This window comes from Anomalospiza imberbis, chromosome 2 (genome assembly GCF_031753505.1).
Source record: "Anomalospiza imberbis isolate Cuckoo-Finch-1a 21T00152 chromosome 2, ASM3175350v1, whole genome shotgun sequence".
NCBI classification, from domain to species: domain Eukaryota; kingdom Metazoa; phylum Chordata; class Aves; order Passeriformes; family Viduidae; genus Anomalospiza; species Anomalospiza imberbis.
The window spans coordinates 17,430,254-17,456,556 of record NC_089682.1 but is presented as its reverse complement, the minus strand read 5'-3'; the positions used below and the strand labels follow the sequence as shown (position 1 = coordinate 17,456,556).

Here is a 26,303-nt window from a genome sequence, read left to right as displayed (position 1 = left end):
AAACAAAAAACCATGAGAGGCCAAAAGGAGAAGCTCATAAAAAGCCAAGCACAGATTGTTCATTGCTAATGGACTGTGGACAGTTGGTCAATGCATTTTCTATAAAAACTTGGCGTATTTAAAGCAGCTTATTTAATGAGTCACAGATTACTGCACCAAATTTCTGAGGGCATCTGAGCCATGTTTTAAGAGCATCTAGAATCACAGCCTCCCTGAGTTATTTCACGTCTTTGTTGCACTTTTTCCTTGACCTCAAAAGTAATTTATTTTGTCTTCCCAAATCTGGAAGTTTACACATGAAAAACTCTTTCTGTCAAGATGGGATAACTCTCCTTGCTTGGTCAAAACTGGCACCTGGTTCTTAAAAGAAATTATCAAACCAAAATTCTTCTGCTAATACTGTGATTTGTATTAATTTGGGAATTATTTCATAATGTACTCACAGTGATAAAGGAACAGGACTTGATTCCTGCTCTGAGACTTCTTGAGCCCACTTCACCCATCTCTTTTTGAACAACAGCAGAAACAATGGACTGACTTCCCTCAAAATGTAGAATAAAAGTGCTACTTTATGAAGGCTCAGCCAGGAAAGAGTTGTCCATGAAGATCAGTATGACAGAAGCAAATGTTGTACCTGGACAAACAGGAGCATATAGTGTGCATGAGGCCTGCGAGCTCATCCCTGCAGGCTCTTCAGCACTGGCTGAGCCCCAGGGGAATACCAGGTCCAGTTGTGAGTACCAGGTTGCAAGGTGGGCTGATAGAGAGGTTTAGGGCTGAGTACCACAGATAGACTCTTTATACCAACGTTCTTTAGCACTCCAAATGTCTGGCTAAGGACTGACAGTGTAAACAACTTACTTGTGCATGATTTGTGCTCATTCTAGTGTAGGCATCAATGCTCTCTCTCAAGTAAGCTGAACAGAACTGTGAAAGTCCTTTTTGAAATGTCGACTTGCTGGGGATGTGGAGCTAGTGATAAACATTGCAGATTTTCCTCAAAAAGAACTTCTATGGGTTTATTGCTTCATTTAATTGAATTTTCCTTTTCCTCTCTTTTCTTAAATACAGCTCTTGAAAATGAAACAATTCACTCTTGGGCACACCATATACCTTTTTTCAAGATTCATTGGCACAGTACAAATGTAACTGAAAGCAGAACCAACTCATTGTTTTGGGAAGCAGTTTGCCATATAGTCTATATTGCTTGTTACTCACTTTCCTGTTTATTATCACAGGCTGGATGCAGGTGGTTTAGAGAAAAGAAAAGTGGAAGTTACATAAAACATGTGGGCCAGATCCTCAAGGGATATAAATTGTTGTTGTACCATTTACAGGCTCTGGAGGACAGGCTGTACCAAATCAAAGTGTCCTTTGTTTTCTAAGATCCTACTGCACAGACTAGAAAAGAAATTTATTTCTTCTGTAGCACTGTGACCTTGATTAACCTCATTTGTAGTATCTATTTCAGCGAAAGAGCTAATATCTACACTGACTTAATGTTGCTAAATGCAGTATATGGCTGCTCATGCATCATTTGCTTCTCTCAAGCCATCTTCTGCCAGCTGAGAGGTAAGCTAGATGTGTGCTCTGGGTGATTCCCACATCATCATTAGCAGAAAATTAAGCCAAACTGCTGTAAAAGGTGAGCTGTCAGGAAGACACTGATTAAATACTTACCACCACATTATGCCCACATTGCATAATGTCTTTTTTAGAGGATTTCAATCTGTTTCCAAATTGGTGGCCAGTGCCATGGGCTTAACTGAACCTTCACTCAGGCCTTGAGAAGTAAGCTCCGATAAGCTTGGCCCTTTTCATCTCAAGAGAATTTTATTTCACTATCATATAGTACAATACAGGAAAACAACAATTCTTAATCTGTAGTTTGAGGTTGCTCTTGCACTACTAAACCGTTCTCACCAAAATATTTCACAGGTTCTTGCAGAGGTGCTGCAGTCACAGCAATCTATTGTGGTCACACTGAGGTGTAGCTATCTCTCATGCAAAGAATGGAAAAGTGTGACTGTTTAAAAATTATGGGATCTGAATTACCTCAATAAAATTTTGCCTGCATGAGAGACCTTGGAGCAACAACTGAAGCAGTAATAATAACATTGTACTCTATATTTCTCCTCCAACACCTGCAAGATGCATCTTCAACATTCCTGTGTGAAACACATCCACATGTTGTGGATGGTAATTTTGAAGCACTGAGATATTATCACTAGTAACCAAGTTTATTAATCCTTTTCAGAATGGAGCAGCACACACTGGGACACAGAGGTGATGCAGTCCTTGTCCAGAGGGACCCACCAGCAGGACATCAAAGACAACTGTGACAAATGAAACCACATTATGCAAATTATTAGTGGGTTCCATGGTTTTATTTTATATTTAGCCTTCCTCTCTCCGGCCTCCCCTAGCCTAGGGCTTCCCTTGCTCAGCTTTCCCCTTTCACCCTGCTGCTTTCCCTTCTCCTTCCCATTCCTCCCTTTCTGCTGACACTGGTCCTAAGTACTGAGACAAGTCAAAGGTGCTTAATATAGCCAAAAAGCTGAAGGATTTCCACCCTAGGAAACAAGAAACCTTTGTACCTTCAGGACACTGGATGGTCCTTTACAAGCAGCTTACTCTGTTTAAGCCTATTCCTGTTGGTGACGAGTCTGATGAAATAATCCTAATAAGCAAAGAGGTTTTCTAATATTGCCTCTAAACATGACACTGGAAACAGGATGGCTAATGGTCAAATCCTGCCTCCAGTGATGTGGGCAGACACTTAGTAATTGCAGATATCCTATTTTGCTTCAACAAGTTTCCTTTGTCTTTTTACAGTTACCCACACACAAAACTCCCCTTTTCTGTTGACCAGTGCTTCTGAAGACAGCCAGAATTTTATCACTTATCCAGGTCAGGTGCACCAAACCCAGCAGATGGTGTTTCACACCTTGAATCCTTTCAAAAGTTGTCCACCTATCACATGAACATGAAGGTTCATCTGACCCCAGGCTGGCTATGTTGGAAATCTATTCTAGTTTTATTATTAAAAACTGTAAGTAAGACATTTTCAGAGAGCTGTGAAAGACTATTCACAAGGGGATGTAGTGACATGACAAAGGGGAATGGCTTCAAACTGAAAGAGGGCAGGTTTAGATCAGGAAAAAATTGGAAAAAAAATTTTGGAAAAAAATGTTGGACAAAACCCCTTACTGTGAGATTGTTGAGGCACTGGAACAGGTTGCCCAGAGAAGCTGTGGATGCTCCACCCCTGAAAGTGTTCAAGGCTGAACTGGATGGGGCTCTGGGTAACTTGGTCTAGTGGAAGGTGCCCCTGCCCATGACAGGGGGATTGGAACTAGATGGTCTTAAGATCCCTTCCAACCCAGGCTGGCCTGTGATTCTATGATGTAATGAGAGCTGGGCCACAAAACACTAACTGCACCTGTGGAAAATCTGCCCTTTGTTGCAACTTTTAATATCAACAAATTTCAGAGTTTTGCAAATTTAATTTCCAGCTCACATAATCTGTAACCTTGACAGTTAAGTGAAAAACACTTATAGTACTAGATTTTTGCTACCCCCAGAGCTATAGATGATCCAGGTATTTTGACCTGGTCTTACAGAGGCTGTGAAAGCTTTTTTGTTTCTCAATAAATGAAAACTTTCATGCACTGATGACTGTTCCATCTAAAGGCATACTACATAGGAGCAAACAGAAGTAATTTTACAGAGAAACTTTTGCATATGGCTTGAAAAACAAACCCATCAAGAACTGACAATGATAGATAATCTCCCCAGTGACATTCAGGAATAATGCAGTTTCACATTTATGTCAGGAATAAACAAACAATGGACATATTTAAATAATCATTAAAAATTAGATGCCTGGCAGAAGGCAGGTTCCAACTCTGTTCTGCCACACATCTTCTGGAAATCTTTTCTGGACATTATCTGAGGCCTTCTTATTTGAATTGCTCGTGAAAAAGAACTGGAGGTGAACTGGAGGTTCACCCAAGCAAAAGGTTCTCTCAAGGGAAATTACATGAAAGGACATTTTTCTTGTCTTCATGTTTGACATTCAGGAGTAGTGAGGAGAAAATGCAGGCACAGGAGTCTTTCAGAAAACCACCAGAGAGCAGTGGCAGCATTTCATAGGGACGTGAACCGTTCATCATCTGCTGCAAAGACTCCGTTAATGTGGCCTGCTTTTAAATCCAGTGCTTCACAAGGAATCCCATTTTCTAGTGTCACTTCAACTTTCTCTTCTAAATGTTCTCCCTCTGTTGACTCTTTGTTCTTTCTAAAAACAAGAAAGAAAAGATCATCTTATTCTGTTGACCTGCAGCACTCCACCACGATTCCACAGAAAGAAAGCTGCATATTTACTTAGAAGTTTGTCATAGGTTATGCTCCTAAAGGCACAATCTGGTGTACTTCTTTGTTGTAGTAAATACACCAGATGGGTGTTATCTAAATACAATAGCTGGGGGACCCAGAGATTGGAAGCCCTAGTTTAGCAGTTTGAGCTCAGAACTGGAGACCAGAAAACCTGAAGTAGACATGTTAAATTTTAAATATTATTTCACCTTCTTATTCTGCAACATGAGTAGAAGGTGCAAAAGAAAAGCTGGGGCAGAACAAAATTTGAAAACAATCTCTAAATATGTTAGGGTTTTTTTACATCAGGAAGGTCTACACTAAGCATGTAATCTGACCCTGCAATGTATGTCATAGATCACACCCCATGATCTGTACAAAATAAAACATATATTTTAGAAACAGATCAGTCTTAGACTAACTATAGCCTCCAAATGTGGAGACTTGGGTGCCCTCACATCCAGGATTACCTTATTCAGAACATTCATGATTACTTTCTTAAGTAATCTCAATGCTGCAAATATACATTTTTTCTTCGAACTTCATTAGCAGCCACCTTCCTACCAAGTATTTTATACTTTTGTTTTCTAGACCAAACAGTTGCATAGCTTTCACTTTTCCAGACTCCAGCTGTCCCAAAAACATATTATAATAGTGATTGAATAAAATTATTTACAATAAAAAATCCTAGAAAATATTATCTAAAATACAATCATTTGGAGATATAATAAACAAATATCACTCAACAGGTCATGATGTTCCTTTAATTCCAGATTTATTCTGACCTTGAGAACAATTAGTTCATAGTTGAAAAACCTGCTGCACTTTATGGCCTGCAGCATCAGCGGTTTCAGAAGACAAGAAACTCAAAGGTCAGGTGCACTGCTTCTTCCTATCTCACAATGTGCACTGTAACAATCTGACGCAGGACAACTGTAAAAATCTGACTCAGAGTAACTGCTAATGAAGAGATATTAACAATAATAAAATTTTATAGGCCTTTGGGAGATTTTTCACATTACAGACTTTTTAAAATAAACTTGGGTTGTAGTAGCTAAAACCTCTGACCTCTGGCTGTTCTTTAATACAAAACTGTGAGAACAGAACATAAAAGTTACTAAGAAGGAGGTTCAAAGGAAATGAGAGGAGTAGAAAATGTGTGAAACTCATTACCAGAGGAATTCAGAGAAGCTAAAAATTTCCATCAATCCAAGGGGTGACTCAACCCCATAAGGTAAGGGAAGTTAAGGGAAGAGAAATTTAAGGGAAGAGAAAACATTGTGAGTTACCCAATACAAGAAGACCAAATGCAGCTCAGGAAGGTTCACAAATTAAGGTGCAAATTAATTACTGGGAAAACTAATACAGGGAAAGACTGTGTGCTTACTCTGTTTTCACTCTTTCCAAGGCAATTTTTATGGCCCCTGCTGCAGATTGGATTTTGGGGGATAAGGGGAGACTTTGGGCTAGTTCACATAGACTGCAGAGGATGATTCTGCCCTGGGCATGTGGCACATCTATTGCTGTAGGGGGAGGTGTCCAATTACTGCAAGGACAGGAGAACAAACACAAGGCTGGGAGACAGTGTGTCTGACCCAGCTCACTGCAGGCACTGAATTCAGCAATTCTCTCAATTCAATAAATGATGCATGAGCCTAACTCAATACTGAAACTCCTCTGTAAGCCAACTCCCCTAACACCCTGAGCATGGACAGCCTGAAGCATGTGCTTTTGGCCTTATCTGAACTATTTAAATGGTATTTTAAAGGCCTTTAAAGACAAAATGCCAGATGGATGAGAAGCCAACACCATCCTAGGGGCCAGATTCCCAACACAGCCTACTAGGCAATAGGGCTCCCATTACGTAAGCTCTGGACAGACTTCTAAGAAAACTAATTATTGAACATGCTGAAGTCTTTGAAAACCTGGTCACTTACTTCACTGTCTGACAAAGAGATCAGTGCTTTTGAAATCCTTTTCTCTGATTTCTGGCCTTTTTTTTTTTTTTTTTTTCCAAGGAGCCAAATAACCCAGATCATCCCTTTTACCTCTCCAGTCCTTGCAACAGTAGATAGAAGAAATATATACTTGGTTTACCCTCTCTCGTACTTCCCTGCCCCTGCCTGCAGATGCTATCGATGTGAAACGAGGGTTACAGTTCAGCCACAGGTGAACCTGCCCTGAGGAAAGGTTATATGTGATGGTAGAGTAGGGAAACAGAGGGAGAAGTGAAAAAAGCCCAACAACTAAAAGGACAAGAGCATGAGACAGAGAGGGTGCCAAGTGAGCACAGGCAGGCAGCAACAAGCCATATTAATGGCAGTGTGATGGTAAGAGCATGCAGTTTACACCATATTGCGGGGAACTGCCCAAGCTCTGCTGAGTTATTTTGAAAATACAGGGGGAAATCCTGTCTTTCAGCATGATATGAAGCATGAGTGATTATTTTAGCTAGAAAAATCCCAGGTATTTATCCTAGTTTATTTATATTACACTTATGTGAAATATTCAAAGACCCCCTTAAAGTTAGACACTATAAAAAAACACAGAGCCATGATACCACAGACATCAGGTAGGGGCTTCAGGTAGCAACATCATTGTTTTACAGAAGAGGTTGTCTATGTTTAGGGCATGAAAATTCAGTCCATACAACATGGTTGTGATAGGGCTTTAACTATCCACAGATTCCAAATACCTTCCCAGACTCCTTCCCCAAAGCATCTTTCATCTATTGTTTGCTGAATTTTGTGGGTTTTTTAGAAAACAGAAGGGGGTTTTGGAAATTCATGTAACCTCTCTGATTGCAAAGTATAACTGAAGGGATTCTGACTACACTACTGAAGGTTCTCTATGAGAAGCACTTAACCTTCACAAGTGTTGTTCTTCTGAGGACTTTAAACATTCTTCAAGGTAATAAAAAGGGAAGAAAGAAGTCTCTGCAACATACCACTTTTCATATATTAATTCTTTGTTCTGATATATTTGGGGATACAATCCATTACACAGTCGATAATTTTGATATTATCTGGTTATCAACAGGAATTTACCCTTTTCCAGTTCTTCTGCTGTTCCTGTATGAATCTATTGCTGAAGTCATAATTTTTGTGTAAACTTGAACTCTGTGTCAGCCAAAAGCATGGTAGAAGCTGAACTTCTATGGCAGAATCTCAACTCAGCTGAGAAATTTCTATTTCTTATGCTCAACTCAAAGCCAGCAGAGATGTCAGGATCAAAACTCCACTTGCTCTCTGAGTTGCTCCCACATGCTCACACTAGGGAAGCATGAATACCCTTTTCTTTTTCACCAGTGCCACCAGGGCAGAAACTGAGAGGAAAAGAGAGTATCTCTCCTACCCTCCCACCAGAAAAAACTCCTAAGCTCATGGGGAGATCTGCCATGAACCTGTGAAGGGCTGGGTATTTTGAGCTCATCAGGTCATGAATGGTAAGTGAAACCCTGCTCTGCTCCAGCAAGCAGACCCTCTTCAGCCATACATTAATCATTACTGTGTTATCTACTGAGCCTTCTCAAGCTGCAGCAGCAAAGTTTTTTTAGCCCTACCAGCTTTTGACACTACTGCCCTGGAAAGGGACACAGTCACTGCCAGTCTTCCTTGGTAGCTATGTGGGTGGTCTGCGAGAGGAGACTCACCCATGGCACAATAAATCTTCAAAAGAATGACATCAATTGTCTTTTTATAGCTCATCTCTAGTTAGGTGGCCTCCAGGATCATATTCTTACACTCTCCATTTCCTCCTTACATCACAAAATTACTAATGCATCTGTACCTTACAGTTAAAAATTTTAAATCCTTTCCTCAGAAAAGGAGAGATGGGTTATCTTTACCTAGCTAGGAAAGGATGCACAGCATTAATCTGTCTGAGGCTGCTCTGAAACCTAACTAATCGGTATTCCATTAAAACAGAAGAAAGGCTAGACTGCTTACTTCTTGTGTTTCTGAATCCCTGAAACAATGAGGAAAACAATCCCAGCCACAATGAGACAAAGAACAACACCAAATACAATAATCCAGACAGGTGTAGAGGGTTCAACAGGAGGTGACAAGGTTGAGGTTATCTTCAGGAACTGCAGCGTTTTGTCACTCAGTAGAAAGGCATTGTTGATTCTGTTCCTGTTCATCCTTCAGGAAAAAAAAAACACAAAACAAACAAACAAACAAACAAAAAAAAAAAAAAACAGAAAAAAACATCACAACTCTTTATAAAGGTATTTCAAAAGTTTAAAAGATAGTAGAAAATAAAAGGATTTTTCATGAATGTGCTGCAAGTTAGGCAGGTCTGAATGTCATCCAGCATGATGAAGAAAAGCATGTTGTCTACCTCTAGTGGGGATCAGCCTCTTCTCTCAGGCAACAGGACAAGAGGACATAGCCTCAAACTGCACCAGGGGAGGTTCAGGTTGGACAACAGAAGAATTTTCTTCACTGTAAGGGTGGTTAAGCATTGGAAAAGGCTGCCCAGGGAGTGGTGGAGTCACCATCCCTGGAGGTGTTCAAGACACAACTGTTCATGGCACTCAGTGCCATGGTCTGCTTGACACAGTGGTGGTTTGGTCAAAGGTTGAACTTGATGACCTTGGAGGTCTTTTCTGACCTAAATGACTCTGTGATTCTATGATTTTATGATTCTGTGCTTCTATGATGTTGGCAGGATTGCACAGACCTTGACTATAACAGAGACCTCAGTAATTCATAGACACCCACACACTTAGAACATTTCAAACACCAGACTTTCCATATGCATTTATCTGAAAAACTGGGCAATACAGATGAGACCTGAAGTATGATATTATTTATTTCTGGTTTGAACCATGTCCTGAAGACATAGCAGGTTGTAAGCTGTAAGGCTGGCTCTGTTGCCTTGTTCATGCAGCATTCAAGATTAGCACAGGAGTGGCAGATCTACCCTTCAGTGCTTGCAGGATTTACTTAGAGTTTCCCCCTAGTCCCTCAAACTGAGCCATCCTGCATGTTATGGGCTGGGACATCTGCCCCTGCTGCAGATTGTATTAGATCTGTGAGGAACAGGATACAATTTGGTCTGGAAAAATCCACACCTATTGCCAACATGTCCTTCTTCCCTGCAGGATGCAGAATTACGGCCTGGGGTTCCCGGGGTCTATCCGACCCCGGCTGCTGTAGGTGTCCCAAATAGCACTGGGCTGATAAGCACAACCTGTCCAGGTCCCTCAGACAAGCTCCCAGCCACAGGCAATCTTAGCAAGCAGCTCAGCTCTTAAGTGAGATCAGCTCTGTGGTGAATTCAGCTTTTCAGCGATTTCAGCTCTTTGCTTGCTAAGTGCCATGGGCAGACACGTGGGGAGAGAGAGGAGAAGGCTGTATGAGGTTCCACAGAGGTGTCTTTATTGGCAGCGCCTATGAAGGGGTTCAGTGACAGCTCTTCTGCCAAACTGGGCAGAAATGGGGGTTTACATAGGGTATGTAGGTTTTGGGAAATGGTCCAACAGTAAGGGTCGAGGCGAATATGACCCATGGTCTTACAGAGAGATAGCAAGGGTCCGAGTGCAGAGGAGGGGCTTCTTTGGTCCAGTCATCATGACTAGGTATTTCTTATCTTAGGCAAGTGACCGCCAGGCTCACATTGGACTGGCTGTTACAATGCAGCTAAAGGGATTTGTACTTTCCACACTTTTTCCATTTCCATATGAGAAACTGTAAGTCTGAGAAATAGGCTTTTTCACAGAAGTAGTATAACTGCTATCCTTTAGTGGATATCTTCCACTTTTCACTGCCTGTAGGCGTTATACTGCCTGTAAGATATTTCTGGATCTAAATCTAAGCAGGCTTAAGAGGCTTTAGAAGTATCTTTCATTAGCTTTTTGAAAATGTTAAAAATTTTTAAGCAAATGGATTACATATATTGGTCTTGAGAGATTGTTTTTGATAGCAGTTGTGTGAATTAATGCAGCTCTTTCTTGTATAACATTAAATTTATTTACCACAAAGCAAGTATTTCCTAAGAAAATATGTATGGAAAATACAGGTAAGATTTAACAAATTTCTCTTCTTGGAAATCATAATGTTTGGCTGTCCCTTAAACAGGAAGTTCTTAGCCTTAATGGAAAGTCAGCATTCCTGGACAGGACTGAAAGCCATGGCATGTTTTAAGACTCATAATTCCGTAAGCTGTCTGCCATTTAGAAAAGATTTCCTTACGGATATGAAAGGATCATTGTGAACAGCTGAAATAAGCATTGTTTACCCTCATCTAATGGCTCGAGTTTCAGAATTATGTGCTAAAACACATGCAGGCAACTACAAGTGCATTTCATGTTTCTATATGCACAACTATATCTTCTGTATACTTATGTAAAATCTTGAGCATCATACAGAGCTCTGACATGGTTTACCTTCCTCTTTATTCTTACTTTGTAGGAATCTCATACAACAAAATTCTAGTCCATGACTAGTGTTATGTGCTACCCTAGCATGAAGAATTATAATAAAGGTTTTGTATGGAAGCCTGCAATCAGAAGCAATTGAACAAAAAGCATTGTAGCTTTATAGACCATTTTATTTCTTGTTTTTAAATTAGGTAGGAATTAAAACTTTTCATAAATAGTATATTCTTTATCAGGTGACAGACAACAGTTAAAAACCAAACAATAACAGCATCCAATTTCTGCGCCAAACGGGGCACATAAAAGACTTAAATAAATCAGCTTATGCTACTGAATGTATCAAAGAATAACAGAAATGCAAAAGCCCTGCATTCCAGCACTCTTACAGAGAGCTTCAGTGAATAAATAATCTGCTTCCTCCACTAATGCTATGAAGCTATTGTTTGGTGTCTCTGTAGGAAATAGTTTAATCTGCTCATAAGCTTAAATTAATCTTTCCAAAAGAACGCATACTCATTCATCAGGAATTAGGCATTACACCTCCATAGCGATAACACAAATTTTCAAGACAGAGCACAGAATGCCTGAAAACAAAGAGATCCATTTTCCACTCCATGTTTGAGAAATATATGTGTGCTATGCTGCTCGAGGGACTCATCCCTATAAACCCCTGGTGTAGGTTTTTTTGGACCATTGAAGTCAGATTATCCCATTTTTTTCTTTTTTCCTTGTCAGCTCCACATTCTTCCTTTTACTTGCTCTAGAATGTGATAGTAGAAGGCAAAGTGATTTGTAGTGCTCTGTACTTTGTACAAGCAATGCTCAACTGGGATATTGACTGGCATCCTAGAACGAGCTGGTATGAAAAGAATGTGAGCATAAGATTGCTGAAGCCAAACTGGGACACAGCCAGCTCTGCTCATGAGGAGTTCACACGAGCTCTCCTCGTGTGAAAGCTGACTTCTAAATTAAGTCAGATGAACTGTTAGTGAGAAGCACTGAAAGGGAGCCCAGGTGTAGATTGCATGTAGCATGCAGTAAAAGCTAAATTACATTAATCCCACCCAGAAAGTGTGCCCTTCCATCACCTGAGGAAGAAGGCTGTCTCACTGGGAAATGTGATGAGAGCTGGATGAGAGCAGTGTGCCACACACTGGACAGCACATCACAGGTAGAGTTCTGGAAAGGGACTAGATTTCTTCTGAGTCTCCAGCATCAAGAGAGACTCTTTCCAATGTTATAATCCCAAGGCTCACATTCTTTGCACTCTGTGGGACTGTTAAACATCCTCTAATCTCACATTCATTAAAGAGTACTGAGCCCTCAGTGTGTTAGCAACTTGGATTAGTTCATCCTTAAAGAGGCAGAGTGCTCATTCATACAAGGCCCAGAAAGAGAAAACATCCTCAGTAAACAAAGAAAGAAAACATTGCAAAAGCAGCGACTGTACCTGATGGCTGCCTCCACCTCACTTCCAGGAACAGTTGTCACATTTTTGGAAGAATCTGTGACCACAAACCAAAAGGACACCCGGTCTGTCACATTGCAGAGCAGCACATTGGAAATTCTGCAGACAGTTAAAACAAAAATCACCATTAAAGAAACATGGAAGGAATTATTGAAATATTTCAGATTTTCTTAAAATATTGCTCTCAACTAAGGGGGAAAACTTTCTTATTTTTAAAAAAGCTAACAGTTAACACTCAAGAAAGAAATACCACTCACAGGATTTTCATTTCCCGTATGATTTTAAAGATATCGAACTTATGAAGACCAAATGAGCCTTCTAGCAGATTTCTAAATGTATTACAGACTTTCATGGTCTTGGACATGTATTTAGTGTAATCAAATGGAAAAATACATATTAGAATAACAATTTATGGCTATGACAAAGGCCATATAATGGAGCAAGTGCATTCGTGAACTAAGAATTCTAGATTTGACAGCAAATACCACAGGAATTGATAATTGCCCACATGATTGTTAAGTCAGTACAGTTCTTCTACAAGATACATTTGTTGGAGGGAAGATCAGTGCAATTGATGTTATAGTTTTTGACATCTTTGTTCACAGAGCCAGGCACAGAGTGGATGGAACAAGCTAAATTTAGTCATTCTACTGACACTGGCCTCTTCCTTTTAGCTTACCCTGTATCAAATATTTATCTTATCTATTTTAAAGGAAGGTTGTTCCGTTTTACATGAAGTTAAATGTGGAGTGGCACAGGCAGGCAGCTTCTCACGGCATACTACATAATTAGTGTGCAAAATTCCTTTTAAACGCAATTTTTTTTTCAGATTTCTACTGGTAAATGGTGGAAACATCAGAAAACCCTTCTGGAATGCCACAATCACGAGTTTTTAAGCAAAGGAAGCGAAAGCCCATCCGTGCCAGGACCGTGACCGGTCTGCTGGGCAGCGCCACCTGCCGGCCGCGGGCAGCACCGCCCCGGCCCCGCGGCAGCCGAGAGCGGGACTGGGGGGACTGGGGGGATTTGGGAGTATTGGTGGGACTGGGGGGATTAGTGGGACTGGGGGGACTGGGGGGATAGGTGGGACTGGAGGGACTGGGGGGATTGGTGGGACTGGAGGGATTGGGGGGATTGGTGGGACTGGGGGGATTAATAGGACTGGTGGGACTGGGGGCATTGGGGGTGAAAGGGACGGGAGGGAGAGAGAATGCCCACACCTGGGCATTCCCCATCCAGCCAGGGATCTGCTTGTAAGGCAGATCACAGTGCCTCATTATGGATATTTTGTAGAAATGTTTTACTTCTCGATGAAAACTTTTTTTGAGTGATGTTTTGGGTGCCCCAGGTAGTGCAATAGATCATTTTACAGAGGTCTGTCTATCATCTATCTATCTATCTATCTATCTATCTATCTATCTATCTATCTATCTAATGAATCATAGAAGAGCTTTGGCTGAAAAGGACCTTAGAGATTTATTCCAACCCTCATACCATGGGCAGTGAACCTTCCACTAGACCACGCTGCTCAGAACTCCATCCACCATGGCTTTGCATACTGCCATGGATGGGGCATCCACAGCTTCTCTGGGCAACCTGGGCCAGTGAGTCACCACCAGTAAAGAATTCATTTACTAATATCTAATCTAAACGTATTCTTTCACTTTGAAGACATTCCCATTTGTCCTGTCACATGCCCTTGTCAAAAGCCTCTTTCCATCCTTCTCATAGCCTCCCTTCAAGTACTGGAAGGTGCTATAAGGTCATGCCAGAAGTCTCTCTTTTCAGGCTAAGCAAACCAAATTGTCTCATCTTTTCCTGGAAGGAGAGGTGCTCCAGTTCTCTAATCTCAGAATCACAGAATATTCTGAGTTGGAAGGGACCCACCAGGATCATTAAGTTGAACTCTTATGGGAGTGATCCACACAGGAATCAAAGTCACAACCTTGGCATTATTAGCACCATGCTCCAACCAGCTGAGCAGATTTCATTTTGGCTCTTTGGAGCTTGCTCCAACAGTTCCATATCCTTCCTGTGCTGGCGACCCCAGAGCTGGATGCAGCACTCCAGGTGGGGTCTCACCAGAGCAGAGCAGAACAGAGGGGCAGAATCCCCTCTCTTGCCCTGCTGGCCACACTGCTTTGGATGCAGCCCAGGATGCAGTCGGCTTTCTGGGCTATAAGCACCCATTCCAGAGGGCTATGCAATAAAATGGAAACCAGTGATTTTGCAGAGCCAAAATGACCACTTTTACCTCTCTAGAACAGTATCAATTTTACAGAGAATTTTTATGGATAAAAGAGGAAAGCCACCCTCTGGAATTTGAAAAGATGTTCACATCAATTGCTGGCAACATTCAGAAGATGAAAGCAGATTTATTCTCTGCAAAACAAAAAGAAAGCACAAAATTTACAGGAGAGAGGAAAAATGCCTACTTTTGCCTGGTGGCTGACAAACTTGCTGACTTCAGGGAATATCTAAAATTGTAACTGAAGAGGAAGTTTTCTATCTCGGTGTTTATAATAGCAGGACCCAAAACTTCATGTTGCCAAAGTTCCTAAAGCTGCAGCTTCTGTGGTGGAATCAAACACCGGGCCAGGTGGAAAATCTGAGTTGGTGTTGCCCTACAGATGTTCTTGAAATGAGGTAAGAAAGATTGATCCCCAAAGAGAAAGATAAAGGCAGACAAGGACTGGCAGAACTCCCAGACTGTCATACCCTCATTCAAAGACTCTTCAAGCTAGGGTCTTCCCTGAAGTGCCAAAGTTTTTAGCATGAGACAAGGCATTCAGTCACCACAGGCGTAACATCTCTCTGTAGAACAAACAGCACTGAAACAAGGGGCAGCAAGGATTGCACTAGGATATCTAAATTTGGCTTCTTTTCTTTTCCCTGTTGTTTGTAAAATCCTTCTCAATTACAAGCACCCAAACTCTGGTTTCAGCACCATCACTTTTTCATCAGTGGAATACAAATGCCATAAACCCTTCAGGCCCCAAAGAGAATAATCCCACTCATGAGAAGTTCAAAGGGGATGAATAAACACCAAAGCAGACTGGTTCAACAAGCACCAATGTGGCAATTTCTGTGTACTTTTTTTTTTCTCCCATGTCATTTTCTTGCAGGTTTGATTCCCAACAGAGAACCATTGCAACTATGCCATCACACTGTATAGATCTGAGAAACCTGGCTTCTCCAGGCACTAATGAAGTGTATTTGTAAATAAGTATGTGGACATTTTTTCCTTTCCTTAGCAGTTGATAGACTTTTGACATGGGATTATCATCACATTATTATGACTGTTATCATTAAAATGACAAAATCCTGGTTTGGCCTTATGGCACCATGGCAAAAGTCCAAAACTGCATTTCCTTTAATACACAAGTGAGTAAAGTGGAGGAAACCCTGGCAATTCCTTGGCCTGAAACACCATCATTGCTCCTTATGGAGATTTAAATGATTGCTTAGGGGTAAGAAAGAGCTGTCAGAGAGTCAAAGGGAGCCGAGTGCCCACAATGGCTGTTAGCTCATGGAAGAACCACAGTCCCCAAGTCCTGGTGCCTATCTCCAGCTCTCCCAAAAGAATCACGCCTCTTCCAACACAGGGCTCTGCAGCTGCTTCTGCAAAGGAACATTATTTTCTTCCCAGCAGCCATGGGATCACTTTGATTTAACAGCTTTACTCCAGACTCATATTTTGTTGTTCTAAATGCTCACAATATTTTTAGTATCAAAAAAGCCTGTCTTAGGAAGATGGATAATGTTGATGAATTTTTTTTCTGGTCACTTTGTAAGGAAAATTTCAGCTTTTTTAATCTATAAATGGGGGAAAGATGTACCAAAAATAGAATCTGTTATTTGAATGAAAACAAATGTGTTTACGTTCTTTTTGCTCCAAAGATTAACTAGTCTCAGGCACAAAAGAGATGCATATTATTTCAAATCAGTCACAGATTAGAGAAACCAGGGTTACTAACACAGGCTACAACAATAATTTTTTAACACTGAGAGATCAAAGGTTGACTTACGTAGTTCATGACCATATGAATTGAGAATCAATTGAAAGGTCATATATAAAGCAGGAAATAATGGGGTATTAATTCTCCACTGAAAAAGAAATATTTATTTGTAACTCTAGTAATAGTTACTGAGTAATGTGATTGATTGTACCTTTCTTCTGTTTTGTGCAAACTTGAAAATTTGACAAGCCTTTCAAACATTAAACACTGCTCCATGATTTATTAAATTTCAGTTTGGAAATTAACTTTAGAGAGCTCGAGATGTAATGTGCAATCCTCCCCATTCTGTGCTGGGTCATTCAGTGGTTACACAAGGGCAACAACAGCATCAACTGCTGTTTGCAGCAGCACATTGACATGCTTGTCATCGCAGCCTGGCTTTTATCCACTTTCAGAAACCTAACAAGAGGTGACTTCAAATATCAAAAACGATGGGGCAGACTGCAACAATGGTTGTCCTGATCCACCAGACAAATTATTTTGGGGTTTGATACAGCTTGATGAAGTTAATGCCATTCGTGTCTCATGGAAGTTAGTTGTGGCTGTGAGTTACTTCAAGGCTGTGAGGGTGTAAGAAATTAATGGGATTTTAAAGCAGAGGTTTGTCACATCTAAGCTATGCCCACGTGCATAATTTATACCCTGGCAGAACCAGTATTTAGTTACATAAAATAAAAGTGATTTTATTTTTATTTTGACAAAAAAACTTCAATTAACCAGATGTAAAATTTCCTTAAGTTTAGATGCTACCAGAATGCAGTCACAGGCAATTTGTTTGTCCTTATATGACAGAATAATTGGTCATTGGTCTTTTACATCTCCTGAAGAAAATTGCTGACATTTTCCTGCAAAAGCTCATGTAGTGAAATGCAATTTATTTGCCAGCAGTGCAAGGTAATTTATTTGCTACAAGCTCCTGCTTGTGCCTCCCTCTTCACCACAGTGAAGTCTCTTCACCAGCTCTGCCAGGGTGCTGTTCCTGTGCACAGCACGCTGCTGTTCCCTCCATGGCTGCTCCCATACCTCCATGCCTGCTGCAGAGGGGATGGAGCAGGACTGCACTCCTTCCTTGCAGCTGCCAGCCACACAAGGGTGGGGAAAGGAGCATGTTATTTCCAGGACATCTAACAGGATGGAGGCTTTCACAGCCTTCCTGTTCCCATGTAACAGGCAGATGATTTGAGGTGTATTGGGAGGTTCATCTAGCCTCGCCATCACTAAACAGGGACTCTGAGGTCCCTCGGGATTTGAGAGAGACCTATTCATAGGAGACTCTTCAGCCTGTTGCCTGGGAAGTTGTGCCAGATCTAAGAGCTGCACAGCTCTCCTTCAGGTGACATGCTGTCTATAATGACCCCAAGGGTGTCTCTAAGTCCTACATGAGTTATCAGTTATACCTCCAATATACACCCCATGAGGGGTGTACCCAAGTTATCCCCCATGAGAAAGTCTGATACCATCTTAAAAAGAGGTAAAGATCCCCACAGCTGGCTGATTCCAAATATTATACTGACTTCTCTGACCAACTTAGGAGCAGATCATTGTTGATGTGTGCAACACCACCTCCAAACTGGAGTAACACTGGCATCATATTTGTCCATAGAAAAACTCTCTGGATAGGAAACTGAATTAATGAGTATAAATTCTATGATTGCCCTGAATGGGTACAAATAACCGCCATTAAAACTTCTACTCCTTCCATAGTGGCTTGATTTTTTCCCATTCTTGCAGCAACCTTATTTTAATCTGCAGAAAACCACAGTGCTTGAAGAGGAAAAAGATCACTTGCTTCTGACTGAGGATTTTTGCTGTGTGAAAGCAGCATGGCTTTGAAGGAGGAGAACAATTTTAAAAAAGGACCCAGGACTAAAATATATATACAAAAGTGAATCTTTATGGATCAGATGCTGAATGAAAACTCTGCTGCCTTGAAAACCTGAGAAAAGTCCTACATAATCACCTGTAATTAGCTTTTATCTTGAACTCATTTTTTGAAGTGCCATTTTAATTGGGTTGAGTAGCACAATTGGCTGTTTTTGTTAAGCTTGATATAACAGCTCTTTTGCTCAAAGGAGACCACCTCTGAGGAATAAAAATGAAACAGCAGGAATCAAACACTCCCATCACATGGAGGGGGAAATCCCCTTTTATTTAAGAGAAAGGCAGCAGCCCCAACCATCATCATGTGACTAATCTTTTCAAATGTGGAATATGCTTCACCTGATGCAATGACAGCCTGAAGCAGTTTTATTTTTAAGTAAATTGAAAACCTTATCCTTGTTAGCCTACCATAACGTTTTGGATTGAAAAACAATTAAAAAAATAATAGGCCCATAGACATGCACTTACAAGGTTTTTCTTTTAAGAAAGATAAGAACATTGTGAAAATACAGCTTGCTAAGTGCTCTGTGTAATCTGGTATCTAATTTCATAGAGTAGCAAGGATCAGTAGCCAGCAAAGAACATTCAATACCTCAGGGTAGATTTAATCCCAAAACCAATTAAGGCTGATTTCTATCTGCACTACAACATCTGAAACTTTGTGATGGTAGGTAACTCAACTGCTGTGATATCAGGAATAGGAACACAGAGCACAGCACTGGCATAGCTATGCACCTCCCAGGGCTCTGAGTCAGCTCATCTTCAGCACACTGCTGAAGCTGAGCTCTAAGGAAGGATGCACCAGAGCTGCTTACTCAAAGATCTGTGCTGCCTTTCCTGACCTCCCAGTGTGTCCCTTCACCTCCTCCCACTATGGTCTCCAGAAGGTGTCAAATCTTCCTGCTGCATTCTGCTGAAAGTGAACCGGCACCATCCCACTGAGATCCACAATTGTGTCACTTCACATCCACAGGGACACTGGTTCAAAGACTGAACATTGTTGAAGATGGAAACAGTGTGATGTTGAATATGTATCTGGGTGTCAGACGTATACTGGAACAGCCTGCTTTTAGAATCTCTATATAATGATTTCTACAGCTCGGTAAAGCAGAGGACAGGTTACTACATGCAGCATTGTTAATATGCATAAGGCAAATCCAAGCAGATGCTTACTGAGTTGCACTCTTGCTGGAATGTCTTCTCATTGCAAAAGCCACCATTGCTCTGAAGAGGTACTCTTCATTAGCATCCCAGGCATACTGTAAGGGAAGATGAAAAATAATTAGTTTCAGCACCAGTGCTGGCAGTACACAGAGGGAAAAGAGTCGCTGAACTTGAAATGCTGTATTGATCAAGAAAATGAATAAATTCTCTGGTTGTGCTAAGAAAATAAATGCCCATTATTTAGTGTGAACAAAGGACTTTTTCTAATGGAAAAAAAAAGTGCAATATAATCTATAATAGAAATAACATAAACTACAAAGAATGCTTCCAAAAATTGAATTAACTGAATATTTCCCAAAGCTGACCGACCAATCTGGAGATGTAAAGCTTATTATACCAAAGACTAGACATATTATTAGAATTCTCCCCACACAGCTGCACTCATAGCCTTGCCTCTTTTGCTGGAGAAACACAGTTAAAGTAGAAGGTTTAAATCCACCCTCTAAGACTATTTGGCTCTGGCCAAAAATAATAATTAAAAAAACCTAATATTTAAGTTGGTGTCTGGGAGTTGGACATTAGGAGACCACAAAATAAACTGAGATTGCAGCCTTATTGCTGCACACTGTCCTGATTACAAGAAGACTCAACTATATTAAAAATTATTATACTGCATATGAGATAAAAGAAAGAAAATAGCATCCTTACTACTTCACTAAGAAGAAGGATGTAGGTTCCAAAAACTGTTCTCTGTTGTCTTGATGAAAAAACATGCTTTCATAATTTAAGTTTGCTGAGACAGTTTCATTGGGTTCCCCTGGGCTTTCACTCACATATGAAATTCTACTGACCTGTAAGAACTGCATCTATTGCTTTCTTTTAATAGGAGCCATGACTGAGGCATACTGATTGAATTTCTTCCCCTTTCAGCAGATTACAAAGATTATTAGTTTCTTGGAATTATATTAAGGGAGGTTAGAAACAGCTTTCCTCAGTCAGTCAGAACACAAATCTAATCTTTAACTTTCAGCATTAAAAAAAATCTGCTCTGTAATCATCCAAATCAGAAACCCAGTGGTGTAGGCACTTAACTCTGTCGTCAACTTGGACCTACTTTTTTATGATCCTTTATAACACATTCAAAAAACATCATGCAGTAGATAGCATTGAAAATTCCAAATCTTAATTCTGGTTTTTAAATTCTGATTTTGGGTGCATGGAGATGCAACCACTCCATAAAAAAAAAATAAAAAAAAAGAGAATCCAACCTTCAGGTATCTGCAGCCCTCATGTTGTACTGGCACCCTGGGAAACTGAACAGGGAAGGATGCAGTCATTTAAAGGGCAGATAGTGATCTTGTTTATCATCCCTATGGGTTCCTGGGCCTCACACTGGGCCCCTCCCTGTTCTTGACCCCCCCCTCCCTGGGGGTTCCCCTGTCAGGGGATACCCTCCTGGCGCGGTTCTGTGTCAGGAAAAGGAGACGCACAGGACTTTTCTGGTCTTCAGCTTGTTGTTTTATTGTTATCTTATCAAAACTTCAGCACGCCGTCTGTACCAGGCTTTGCACTCAGGAAAAGCACCACAAAATGGCTCACAACCTCTTGTTACAAGGTCTTTTAAGACTAAGTTATCCAATTAAGAAATGACACCTAGATTATTTTCCCTTTTAACCCAATAACTGATCCCTCAAAGACCACAATGCGGACTTTTTTGTCCAATTACAAGACATCACCCAAACCCATAAAGAAGAAGGAAGAAGAAGGAAGAAGAAGGTAGAAGGAGCTCGGGACAACGCCCTAATGCCCTCCATCTTGTTCCCATTTGCAACATGCTAAAAATCCCAAAACCTAAATTTCTCACCCAATTGACATACTATACTATTCTATAATAATCTATTTCACACTTTTGTGGACTCTAGTCTATCCTAAAGTCTTGGAAGCTTTCTCCACAAATGAGAGTCAAAGTCAGTGCTGCTCTGGGGGTCAGGACCTCTCAAAGCGGACAGAGAAATATTCCCTGTGCCCTGGGTTTCCACATCTCCCCCTTCTGTTTGAACCAAAACCACTCCTTTGACAGCCTCATCCATCATCCATCGGATACACCGAAGTAGGCATGGCACAAATATTAAAAGGACTGCTACACCAACCAGTACATATACACCCATCTTCAAAAGTTCCCTCCATGCTGGTGCAAGAACAAACCAACTGAACACACCATCCAGCCATGATGATTGCTGAGTGAAATAGGCGCTCTGAGATGAGATAGGACAGAGACAACAAAGCTGAGGCATCAGACAACTCGAGCAGCATTGAAGTGCAGCTGCACTGCTGAGAACCTGGGTTCTGACTCACCACTCTTACCTTGTAAATTAAGGGGGTTGTGAGCATACTGTGATAATGCATGCCAACCTGGGAAATTCAACTGAAAAAACACCCAGAAACTCTTTGGAAAAAAGTTATAAAAGTCTGTGTTTTGAGCCCACTTCACTGATGAAAATGTGAGATTAATGAGATCAACTAGTACTGAAAGGAAAAGAGTTCATGTAGTAAAGGAATTAATACAGATTGGAGCCATAGAACTATTTATCATCATTTTAAAGATATCCATATTTAAACCATGAAGCACAATTTGCATTACCAAAAGGGAAGATCTGTTCTTTCTGTGTGTGGCACTATTGACTGAATCCCTACATGCCATCTGCAGTCTTTGAGAACAGGTCCAAAAGGACAGAAAAAACGTAATTTGTAAGCCAGTGAATTAAACCAGCTGCAGAGATAATTTAATCAGTTGTCTTGAAAATGGATAATGATGAAGCACACTCCATTTCATGCTCACATGGACACAAATACAATGCAGCATGTACTCAGTATGTTTATGTTTAGTGCAATGCATATATACATGCACAATTCGTCACAGCTCTCATAAATAATGCAGTAGCCTAGCATTTTTTAAGTCAGAGTAACAAAAAGGGTATCTCAAATCAGGGAAGATAATTTGTAGTGAGGAATTCCAGGCTCAATTGAAAGAGTAGGCACTCCAAGAGTAGGAAAAGAGACAGAATAAACAGAAAACTACGAGAAAGAGGGGGAGGAGACTGGCAGAGAAAGCTCAGCAGAAATCAAGGTCTGCCTGAGTCAAGAGAAGATATTGTAGACAACCTTCTGGGCAGAAGGGCAAGAAGCCCTGAGAAAATGGAAACTAAACAGGAAGTAGAGGAGATGGAGACGGCTGTGGGCTCCAGGTGAACAAGAGACTGTGTACATGACTGCATACAGGAATATACAAGGGGGAGGCAACATAATGAGGAGGAGAAGTAAGGCAAGAACAACTTTAAGCTAACTGTATGAATTTGGGACAAGTGGGCATGAATTTCCAGTAAATGGTTTCTAATCAGCAGCCCAGAGGGAAGAGCCAAGCATTCCTAACTGGATATAATCTGGGTTTTGGGGACATCAGAGCCAGCCTTTCCACAGGTTCCCAAGAGGGAACAGCTGGGGTTTTCCACTGGACCTTCAGAGGAAGACTACACCCCTCCTACAGGAGCACTGCCCCAACAGAACCACATCTGCCACTCCAGGAGGACTGCAGCCACTCCAATTTGGACTGCTACCAACACGCTGCACAAAGAGGTGTCAGGTTGTATTCTGACTCTATCAGTAGTTTTCCTTTTGTATTATTGCATGTATTTTGCTTCTTTTCCTTTTTCCCAATAAACTGTATTTCTGACTTAGAGTTTCTCACTGGTTTTGCTTTCAAACCAATGAGCCAGAAGGGAAGGGCACTGTCTGCTTCAGTTGGCTGCAGCCCCTGAGGTGCCAAAACTTTGACTCTTATAGTGAAAATGAGTGATGACACCAAGTTACACAGACCTGTCAGTGCCCATCACTTCTTCTCATTCTCTAGTTGCCTCTATCCCTTTTGAATTAACTTTCTACCCCTCTGCTGGCTCCATGAAAAGAAAGCAACTAGTGACTCCAGAAGCCACTCCTAAAGTCAAAACCCTCCTCAGAGAGACTCATAAATCACCTTCCATTTAGGCCTACAGGCACCGTGTTTCTTCCCACAGATCAGCAAACAACACCTCTGTCAAGTACACCCATTATTTGCAAATAAAATGATAGTGGCTGAATACCTACTGCATCAGAGCTGGTCTTTCCAGCTCCATTGTGATAAGAACTAAATAAATACACCAAATAGAGCTCCCTGCCTCAGAGTACAGCTTACCTGGTGAACAAACAACAAATGGTGTCCTGTTTTCATCAGTCTCACACATAGGGGATGGCATGCACTACACCATGTGAAAAGCTGCACCATCCTATTTCCTATGCCCCTGAATGTACACTGGAGTTATCCTGCCACTCCTAGAGAAAAGTTCCTACAGTCTTAGGGCTTTCTGTTATCGTGGAGCTTGAAGTGACTTGGAAATGAACCAAGCTGACTGTGTCCTACTGTGACACAATAATATTACACTTTTCTTTGCTAAAATAAACAACACAAAGAAGTGCCCCAAATTCTTTAACAAAAATAAATTTCAGTTTCATAGTAATTTCAGTTTTCATTTTCAGTCATTCACAGAGAAAACTGCAATGACTATGAAAAGGAACTACTACTACCACCTGAGTACTTAATAAATTGTTTATTATTTGTGGATGATTTTCTATGGCATCATGCCACTTTCAGCAAGCTCTTGCTCTAAAATGCTGTTCTTGACTGTCCCATTCTTTGAGCTTTCACACACTTTGTTCTGTGACATAAACAACTACAAAAAACCAATAGACTCCTCAGTTATGGCTTTTTTCCCAGCAATACAAACTGACTTCAAGGGTAATCATTTGTCTCATACCCTTTTTGAGTGAAAAACAAAAAAAAGTATAAATGATCAAACAACCTCCCCTCTTATTTTACTACAGCTGTTAAAGGAAAAGGCACTAAAAAAGGCCATTACCGGGAACTACAATTTTTGTTCTTTGCTACTATGTTGAACCAAGATTAAATCAAAATATTAGCACTTATCATCAAGAGGAGCTTTAATAATTATTTTGATATATTTTCAGCCATAGTATCTATTTTAAATAATTAAAAACAAAACCTAGGCTTGCACAACTGCTTAAATTAAGTCTCCCACCCAAGATAACTGACTTTACTATGAATTTCGAAACATTTACTTTAGCAGGTCTCTCGAATATTTATTTGTACTTTGTCTGGTTTATAAAATTACCAGTGAAATTTCAGTCCCTGGTAATGTTAGTTTAAATTACCTGATCTTTCAGGGTAATTTTAGAACAGCTTCACCAGTCATAGGGAGTTTCTTGTATAACCAGTCTTCTAAAACATGTAACCTACTGCTTTTTGTTTCCCAGGTCTCATAACATGATCAGACACCAGACTTACAGTGGACATGACTGTCCAGGATGTTTCATACCTAATTTTCTGCTGAGCTCTGTTTACATGCTGGAGATTTGCTCTAAGTATTCAAAACTACTAACAAAGTACTGGGCTCTGACATATTAAATACTGCCTTAGATCAGGAAGGACCACTCAGTCATCTAATGTCCCAATCTCTTATGTATCTCTCATTGCTCACACCAGTACTTCTACATTAAGCCAAAAGATCTGAATTAAGCCAAAGCATTTCATAAGACAAGCCTGTGCACTACAGGCAGAGAAGAAAGGCCACTATCTGAAGCCCTCCATTAGCAGGGAAGTGATGAGACATGCTTGAATGATCTCTACACTTAATGCTTGTCTGAGAGCCTGATATAAAGTCCCATTTCATAAAGATCTAAAAATCTTTTCCTGCTTCTCTTCCTAGACAGGCTTGACTTTACCATTGGCACTCCTGAGCAGAAGTGCTTTTCCCAAAATACAGACGTACATTTATGCAGCACTTCTCACGCATATAGTGTAACATCCCTACCACTTTTCCAGGGGAAAAAATATCTTTGACCAGAAAATTATCTTTATGAACAAGCAAGCTTTACATTTCTCCTAAAGGATGCCATTTTAAGGAGTGGGCTAGGCAAATCTCAAGAAATGGATGCCTGGATCATGACTTGAGCAAACTATTACAATCAACACTGCAGAATAAACTGCTTGTATTGCATTCACAAATTTTATAGTATACATTACTTCTATTTTGGGAGATACTGAGTTAACAAGAATATGTGAAGATATTTTACTTACTGCATTATCTCCCAAAGCTGTTTTGATACTAATCCGTACTTTGAAAGCATTCTGTGCATCTGACAAAAGAGAAAAAAGCAAACATATATTGGTAGTCATTCAAAATAGGATATTAAATCATTTACTCCCCTGATTATTTCACAAATGTCAGTTTCTAAATGTGTCTTAAGAAATCATATGTTTAGGAGAACAGAAGTTACTTGCAAGAAAAAAAGCCCAACAGAGTCTCAATGAGGTTTACAATGACCTCTTGAAGTGAGACCAATTTCCATACTTAATTTGCAAACTCATAAAAGAAATGAATGCTCAGCATTTCAATCTTCAAACTGAAGACAATCAGTTAAAATAAAAATCTTAGAAGCTGGCAGCTTTGTAGTCTAAACTGATAGCTACTTTACTTAAAGAAAGATGGGAATCAGCTCCAAATCTTACCTGGCCTGCAGAGCTCAGCATGAGCAATGGCAACTACAGAAAGTATAAGCAGCAAAGCCCGTAACATCCCGTTAGCATGGAAAGGCTGAGGCAAAAAGAAGTGAGTCTCCCCTGTAAAGCACTCTTAAACTTTGTGTGACCCAGGATTAAAGCATCAGGAGCACAAGTGAGCAACCAAGTGAAAGGTTTAATAATTAACCCCCGTTATTTTAACTAAAAACAGGCACTAGAAACAACTGTCTTCTGTTAGTTATTCACTACCTTCCTCTGTAGTAAAAAAAAAAAAAAAAAACAAAACAAAAGAAAACAAAAAACCCACAAAAACTGCAGCAAGTATTTAATTTTCCTTTTTAGAAAAATACAACATTTTACAGAGTGTTCCAGGCCAATCTT

At 40.5% G+C, this 26,303-nt stretch overlaps 1 protein-coding gene across 1 annotated transcript; it reads right to left on the bottom strand.

The window, feature by feature from the left end:
• Positions 1-3,703: 3,703 nt before the first annotated feature.
• On the bottom strand, positions 3,704-26,230 carry CLTRN (collectrin, amino acid transport regulator). The gene is made up of 6 exons (XM_068179995.1): positions 25,911-26,230; positions 25,479-25,537; positions 19,301-19,386; positions 12,210-12,326; positions 8,325-8,519; positions 3,704-4,300 (listed from the first exon to the last, which is right to left on the bottom strand). The coding sequence occupies exons 1-6, from the start codon at positions 25,975-25,977 to the stop codon at positions 4,150-4,152; spliced, it is 675 nt and encodes a 224-aa protein (XP_068036096.1). The 5' UTR covers positions 25,978-26,230; the 3' UTR covers positions 3,704-4,149.
• Positions 26,231-26,303: the final 73 nt, after the last annotated feature.

Coding starts and splice junctions, on each gene's coding strand:
- CLTRN (XM_068179995.1), bottom strand. CDS start 25,977: ATGTTACGGGCTTTGCTGCTTATACTTTCTGTAGTTGCCATTGCTCAT. Junction 12,327..19,300: donor TCCAGCAAGAGTGCAACTCA/GTAAGCATCTGC, acceptor AACTGTCTGCAG/AATTTCCAATGTGCTGCTCT. Junction 8,520..12,209: donor GAGGTGGAGGCAGCCATCAG/GTACAGTCGCTG, acceptor TTTTTCCTGAAG/GATGAACAGGAACAGAATCA.